The following is a 7,787-nucleotide window of genomic DNA, read 5'->3' as shown; positions in this document are numbered from 1 at the left end:
ATCCTCGCCTAGTGTGTCTGTGCGTGTGTCTGTGTGTTACCATTGTTGTGACACTATCAAAAAAAAAAAAGAAAAAAAGATTGTGTGTCAGAGGAAGTTACAAGAGCGTGAGCAGAAAGTTTAGTCACTGAGGGGGATTATAAAAACAGTAGCTGAATATTCCTCTGGTGTTGGCCTACTTCATTTAAAATATATTATCATGATTATAATGTTAAAAAATGACAGTGTTGCTACTTGGAATGGGTTTTTGGGGAATTCATTACAGGGTTATTATAGTTTATTTAAGACCAAGCATGGCTCTGGGCTTCACATAAAAGTATAAACACAGAACCTATAATCTGAACTTTTATGAAAACTGAGTCTTTTGGCAGAAAAACGCATAAAGGTGCTTATTTCCTCTCAAAATGTGGTTGTTTCATCTGTGGTGATCCTCAGCTGTATAGGTCCCCGTTCTCTACATATCATCCACATCGGCGTCCTGTCTCCCGGTGCCACAGACACTGGCTAAACTGGTATGATCACGAGCTATATAACAAAACATTTTTAGGGGGGAAAAAGTTGATTGACACGCGGGGAGCGCCACCCCCGCCGCTCTGTGATTGGAGGAGCGGCTCCGGAGGTGTAGCCAGTCAGGCTGTGGTATATATTGGCACCGCTTCGTCTCCAGGCTGATGATTTGTATGGGAACCAGGACTAAGGTGGGACGAGCCGACTGAATGTAGTCGTTGTGTTTTGGAGAAAGAAAGGAAGGCCCACATTTCTCCATTTGTATCGATCGGACAGTAACACTCTGGTTTTTTAACAACGGGCTGTGTGAGGATACAGAGAGCAGCCTCCAGAAGAAGGTGGATTCTTCTCTCAGCCATCTTGACTGCTGCTCGCCGCCCTGAAGGCTGTTTTCTCCTCTCCTCCTCCTCCTCCTCCTCCTCCTCCTCCTCCTCCTCCTCCTTCAGCCGAAAGTAAACACGGCTTGCACATTGCTTGCAACTCCGTGCAAGATCCTGAGAGAAGCGAGATGGGCTCGCCGCGTAACGTCTAACCGGACTGGAGCCAAAAGCAGACGGCTGGGAGGATTTATTGCTGTGCCATAGCAGAAGAGGGGGGACGCGACGCGCCGGAGAGATGGACCTGTTTGGGATTTACCTGCTCCTCTCACTCGCTCTCCTTCCCCGGTCCAGCTGCACCACGGCCAAGGAGATCACCTGCCAGGAGATAGCCGTGCCCCTGTGTAAGGGGATCGGTTACAACTACACCTACATGCCCAACCAGTTCAACCACGACACGCAGGACGAGGCGGGACTGGAAGTGCATCAGTTCTGGCCTCTGGTTGAGATCCAGTGTTCGCCGGACCTGAAGTTCTTTCTGTGCAGCATGTACACCCCGATCTGCTTGGAGGACTACAAAAAACCTCTCCCGCCGTGCCGGAGCGTGTGTGAGAGAGCCCGGGCCGGCTGTGCTCCTCTCATGAGGCAGTACGGCTTTCCCTGGCCGGACAGGATGAAGTGTGACCTGCTGCCGGTGCAGGGCAACCCCGACACCCTGTGCATGGACTACAACAGGACCGACTCCACCACAGTCTCCCCTGTGCTTTCAAAACCCACCAACCATCCCGGTAAGGGTTACAATCCATCTAAAAATAAGCCCGGCAGACCCGGCACGTCTGGGAAATACAAGCCGCCCGCCGCACCGTGTGAGCCGGGGTGCAAGTGTTTGGAGCCCATGGTGCCGGTGAACACGGACCGTCACCCGCTTTACAACCGTGTCAAAACGGGACAGATCACCAACTGCGCCATGCCGTGCCACAACCCCTACTTTACGCACGACGAGAGAGCGTTCACCGCCTTCTGGATAGGACTTTGGTCCGTGTTGTGCTTCGTGTCAACTTTTGCCACCGTCGCCACTTTCCTCATCGACATGGAGCGCTTCAAGTACCCAGAGAGACCCATCATCTTCCTCTCAGCCTGTTACATGTTCGTCTCAATCGGCTACATCGTCAGACTCATCGCAGGACACGAGAAAGTTGCGTGCAACCGGGAGTTCGACGTGGAGCACATCCACTACGAGACCACCGGCCCCGCGCTCTGCACCGTGGTCTTCCTCCTTATTTACTTTTTCGGTATGGCCAGCTCCATCTGGTGGGTCATCCTGTCCCTGACCTGGTTCCTCGCAGCCGGGATGAAGTGGGGCAACGAGGCGATCGCCAGTTACTCCCAGTACTTCCACCTGGCCGCCTGGCTCATCCCCAGCATGAAGTCCATCGCGGTGCTGGCGCTGAGCTCCGTGGATGGGGACTCGGTGGCGGGCATCTGCTACGTGGGGAACCAGAACCTGGACAATCTGCGGGGCTTCGTTCTGGCCCCTTTGGTGATTTATTTATTCATAGGCACTATGTTCCTCCTGGCCGGATTTGTGTCCCTGTTCAGGATCCGCAGCGTCATTAAACAAGGAGGCACCAAAACTGACAAACTAGAGAAGCTGATGATTAGAATAGGCATCTTCACGGTGCTCTACACTGTGCCAGCAACTATTATAGTGGCCTGTTACTTTTACGAGCAGCACAACAGGCAGACCTGGGAGATCACACACAACTGCTCCAACTGTTTATTAGAGCGGGACCGCAGGAGTCCGGACTATGCAGTTTTTATGTTGAAGTACTTTATGTGCCTTCTGGTGGGCATCACGTCCGGAGTGTGGATCTGGTCCGGTAAAACTTTGGACTCCTGGAGGACTTTCTGCACCAGATGCTGCTGGGGCAGTAAAGGCACCAGCGGTTCCATGTACAGCGACGTGAGCACCGGACTGACGTGGAGGTCAGGCACGGCCAGCTCCGTGTCGTGCCCCAAGCAGATGCCATTGTCCCAGGTTTGAATAAGAAAACAAAAGCAGCTTATGAGGACTGCTAATTGTTTGGGAGATAACCCATCACTCCCTGTCTTAAGCAATTTGCATAGTAATGAACTGCTGCTGAGGTGTCTCCCTCCTTCCTCCCAAACATCCACACACACTGCTGTGGGGAGAACTGGCTGAAACAATGTACCTGGCATTCACACAGGTTAATTCCTCCCTGTTTATATGTATCAGAGGTACAGGCTGAGGCTTTTTACGCAATCTGGGCATTACTTGTTTTAGGCAGAGAGACACTTTTCTTCCTAATTAGCTTCATTCAAAGAGCATTTGGCTTTTTTTATTACCATCTTATCTACATAGTGCCAGATAACATTGTATAATTCAGTCACATCAAAGATAGTTTAAATTAAGCCTTAATAGTGCCCAAGTATTTTACGGGTCATTCATTTTGTAATTTCAAATGTATTTATATAAAAGTTATGTAAAAACCTGTACATTTGTGTATAAAAGAAAACTTTATAAGCTATTGTAAATTTGTACAAAGTGTAGATGTCTCTTTTTGTGAGAAAAGCAAATATGACCTTTATTTTGACAATAAAACATCTGATAAATCCTAAGAACCGGTGTAACTTTTCCAGTGTTTTCCCATGTGAGGGAGGCTCTTCTGTTTCCCCTCAGCCCATGCAGGCATACTTTGTGGTTCCTTGTGGTCACCGTGTTGAGGATGGCAGCAGCAGCAATAGCAGCTTTTGAGAGTCCTGGCTAAAAAGGAAGCCCTTTTAACCATCAGAGACTGGTAATTAGAGGCAGGGGTTGAGTTGGAGCATCTCCATAATTGTTAAAGTCCTCTTCACATGCCTGCCGAAGCCCGCTTTCTTAATTTAGTAAAAGAGGGAGTGGGTGAATGGGGGTATAAATGCAGGGAACGGACCCTTTTCATCTGCGGAAACTTTGATCTTTCTTTTTTAACAGCCTAGAATAAAGGTGGTGTGTATTAGGAGTGTCTGTCTGATGTGCCAAGGTTCCCCCTAAACGTCCCCATTTGGATGCTTTGATGGACGTCCTACAATTGAAAGAACATTTTGGAACCCCTCTCTTTTTTTTTTTTTTTTTTTTTCAGGTTTGTTAGAGCTGAAACCTGCCAGAGCCCCTGCGTCTTGTGTTTGGTTTTTTTCTCGCAGAGCCTGAATTGAAACATCTTCTCCCCCGGCTCAAGCTGTGTCAGCGAGTGCAGGGGCCTTGACATGAATGATATTGAAATAGCAATGAAAGCCCCACAGGTGGTCTGTTCACATGATCTCACATCTTAGGGCCCCCTAATCGAGGCATTTTTGCTACAAATGTATCTGGTTTGGTCCCAATTAACCCAATGCGCTGGCATAAGATGATACACTGTAAACCAGCGTAGAAATGCCTTTGATTTACTGGTCAATAGTGACAGTGGGCTTTGTAGTGTCTGTTTTGTTCCTGCTTTATTCCTTTACGGTCAGACTGCAGATGTGAAACCCCAAAGCTCCTTTTCAGCGTAGCGCAGGCAAGCATCTGTTGGGAGCGTAAATCAACCATATAAATCTTGCATCTCTGTTGTCAGCTAGGACAGCAGGCAATGAAGATGCACTGTAAGAAATAACTAGTCTGTACTTTTAAGATGAAAAGAGCAGCATCTTTATCATTTCACTTCCACCTAAATGAACAACAGTTTTTGTGTTAATGTGAACTCATGTTTAAGAGTTTTCAACATGATTTTGTTTAGCTGAAAGTTTGAAATAAGTTGTCTAAAAACTGCATCTTGGTGACGACCAGTTAGTGGTTTTGGAACATTTGATGGCGTGCGTCATTTAAATAGTCACATTTGCACCCAGGCTTGCTGCTTGTTTTTTCTGGTGTTTACCCCCAAACACCTCAGACAGGCAGAGTGCAGCCCCAGCTCTGACCGCCTGCCTCCCAGTCCAGCAGTGACATTAATGTGCAGCCCCATCTAGTGGTAAAAGCAGCGCTGCACAGCTCCACATGCCTCAGTGCGTCTGTTTACAGCGCCACAGAAAAGCTGCTCAGAGTGACATCTTTGCTCTTAAAGGATGTCAAAATTAAAAGAATGACACAGAAGATTTGCAGCAGAGGTTGAAAAAGTATATAAGGTTGTTCCCAGTACTCACTGTAGTGCTGTCAGTCCATATCAAGGCCAGCAGGTCTGTTTGGCACTCGAAAACCTTGAAGAAGCAGGTTAGGAGGTAAGAGTTCATGCAAATGAAAATGAGGCAAACTGAACCCTGGGAAATTCAACTAAATAACTTTGGGGGGGGGAGGTCAGACCAGGCATTTTACCTCAGCCTCACCTCACTGGAACCTACCACCTGCTCAGGTAAGTTTAGGATGCGCTGAACAGATCAAAAACATCAAACCAAGCATCCAGTTATCTTTTATGCACAGACTCATGAACCAACTTTATCAGAGTTCCACTTACTACAGAACTATTTTATCTCAACGCTGCCTGAAGCCCTTAAACTGAGCATAACTCTGTGAAACTGATGATGTTGGTTCTTCGTAACCTGACTGATGAATTAATAGATCAACTGAAACACTGGGCTGAAATGAACAATTTAACACAAATAAATGAAAAAGTATAAAACACAGGGAATGTTGGGAAACAGCCCACAGCGAAAGGGATGAGGAGCCACCGTTCCTCAGTCATATTCACAACATGAAAAAGTTCACATCATGATGGATTCAACATGAATACAATCCAATAGCTTTTTATGGAGTTGTGTCATTTATGTATCACAAAGAAACAGAAACAATTAAACCTGTTTGATTCACATAGAAAACATAACTAACCAATGAATTTAATATATTTCAACACCTTATATAGAATATGCGAAACGTGTTATTCAAGCCATTGGCTGATTGGGTGATTGAGAATGGACAATAATTGTAGTGCTTATTTCACAGCAGGCGTCTGCCCTCTTACCCAACTACCTGGCCCCACAGACCAACTGTCCAGGCACTTAAAAGCAGCATGTCCCAGCTTGGCTCTTTAACATAAACATTGTAATTAACAACCCATTTCCTCCACTCATTTAAGTGCATTTTACAGGGGAAAGTATGAGAGCGTCGTTAAGATGTTCTTCACACAGACAGGGGCAGGGCCGTCGCTGTGGCTCTGGCTATTAACTGGTAACGGCTCAGGTCACGTCTGAGTTTATGGTTTGGTTTTATTAGGAAGTATTTTATGGACGCGTTACTTATCCGATCTTGTTGGGGCTTGCTCTTGTGGCCTGTAGCAAACATACAAACATTGCTGGCTGTTGTCACTGGGCGGCACTGGTGCAGAACTGTGACTAACAAAGCTGGTTAGAAACGAATCCCTCAAACCATTCAGAAGTGGAAGAATAGATCCTCTCTTTGATTGATTTGTCTTCTTTCCTGATCACTCTCTGCATCCAGGTGTTAGAGCCTCACTGTGCAGGAGGAGCATTCTGCCTATCAAATATTGATAACAGTGTTTTTTGAAATGCAGACACACAGGAGGAGTGATTGGATATTGATCTGATTCACTTGGGTTTACGTTTTTTTATTTATTTTTTTACTCTCTTCATTCATGACAGGAGATATCGCAGCTGTGGACAGAATTTTGTGATCTGCATTACAAATGTATCAACCTATATTTAGTATTTTCAAGTTGGACCACACAATAGAAGCATTTTGGATGAACAGATGTGATAAAATCATGACTTAACAATTTTACGATAAAGTCACCATGTTGGTTTGTTTTTTTTTTGGGGGGGGGGGTTGTAGCTGTGGACTCAGTGTGGACCGCAGTGTGTTGATCAAAATTGTATTTAAAGAGCCTAAACATGTGATTACATGTGTTTTTGTCAACATGAAGATTGTTGGTTTGTGGTTTCTCTTTATTTTCCAGACTATATCTGACCTCGGAGGATGAGCAAATAGTACTAAAAGCCCAGAATTTCCACGGTTGTATTCTTCTGTGCATAAAGCATGACAGTGACCTTGGGTTTCAGTGACCCATTTAGATTCATGTTAAAGCTTCTGACCTCCAGCTCAGGCACATTATTCTCAGGTGGCCATTTGAGACGCCAGATGTTGGAAAATAGAGGAGCTCAGCATTTCTGAGTCCTGTCAGGCTGCGTGGTTATAGTTTCTCGGGGACGTGGACGTCACTGATGCTGTTGCAGTTTGGACTGCACATTTATAAAGCAAGATTAGGAAGATGGCCAAGGTCAGTCCTGGACTTTTTCCTCCTCATCTTCTTCTGAATATTGTCCTTAACCGTATTTCTGCTGTCTGTGTTTGTTACGGCCGAATCAAAAGGTGAAATCGAGATGAAATAGAAAATGGATGTCAGAGTCAGTCATGCAGTTTTCCAACAGATAAATGCTTAACTTCAGCACCATGACTGAGCCCAACAAAGATAGCGGCATAAATGGCTGGCTCCCCATTGGCACAGTAACAATGCCTCTGTGGTTTAGTAGTCCTTACAGTGCACCCCTGCTGCCTCTTCCAATCCAAGGACCCCCACCTCCACACACACTCACACACTCACTCACAGCAGCAGAACACTGTGTTCCCTCAGTCCTTCAGTGACTGACTGACATGCACACAAAGGGAAAACTTCTTTCATCTGAAGTGCCAAGTGTTTTCCCAGATTCACTCCGGGTATGGTCACCTCAGTCCAAAGAAATGGCTCTGCACTCAGCACTGAAAAGGGATGTGATGTCATGGTTCTGATGATAAATAAATACTGAGCAGAACAAGTCAATGAGAGCGAAGCTGCCATTTAAAGTCTACGAGTGTAATATAAAAAAAAAGGGTGAAGTCACAGGGTGATGGGCTTAAGGGACAACTGCATTCTCCGCTTATAGGAGGATGTGATGAAAACTGTAACTCCTAAAGTCACAGCAACCACGATCTGCCCCCCC

At 46.1% G+C, this 7,787-nt stretch overlaps 1 protein-coding gene across 1 annotated transcript; it reads left to right on the top strand.

Moving 5' to 3' along the window:
* Positions 1–534: 534 nt before the first annotated feature.
* Positions 535–3,467, top strand: fzd8a (frizzled class receptor 8a). The gene has a single exon (XM_023412893.2). The coding sequence runs from the start codon at positions 1,123–1,125 to the stop codon at positions 2,866–2,868; it is 1,746 nt and encodes a 581-aa protein (XP_023268661.1). The 5' UTR covers positions 535–1,122; the 3' UTR covers positions 2,869–3,467.
* The last annotated feature ends 4,320 nt before the right edge of the window (positions 3,468–7,787 follow it).

The sequence above is a fragment of the Seriola lalandi genome, unplaced genomic scaffold (genome assembly GCF_002814215.2).
Source record: "Seriola lalandi dorsalis isolate HSWRI2012SDOR001 ecotype SW California unplaced genomic scaffold, Sedor1 jcf7180002054494, whole genome shotgun sequence".
Classification (NCBI taxonomy): Eukaryota; Metazoa; Chordata; class Actinopteri; order Carangiformes; family Carangidae; genus Seriola; species Seriola lalandi.
This window is presented reverse-complemented; position numbering and strand designations above follow the sequence as displayed.

What these genes read in the sequence shown, in the direction of transcription:
- fzd8a (XM_023412893.2), top strand. Translation starts at nt 1,123, where the DNA reads ATGGACCTGTTTGGGATTTACCTGCTCCTCTCACTCGCTCTCCTTCCC.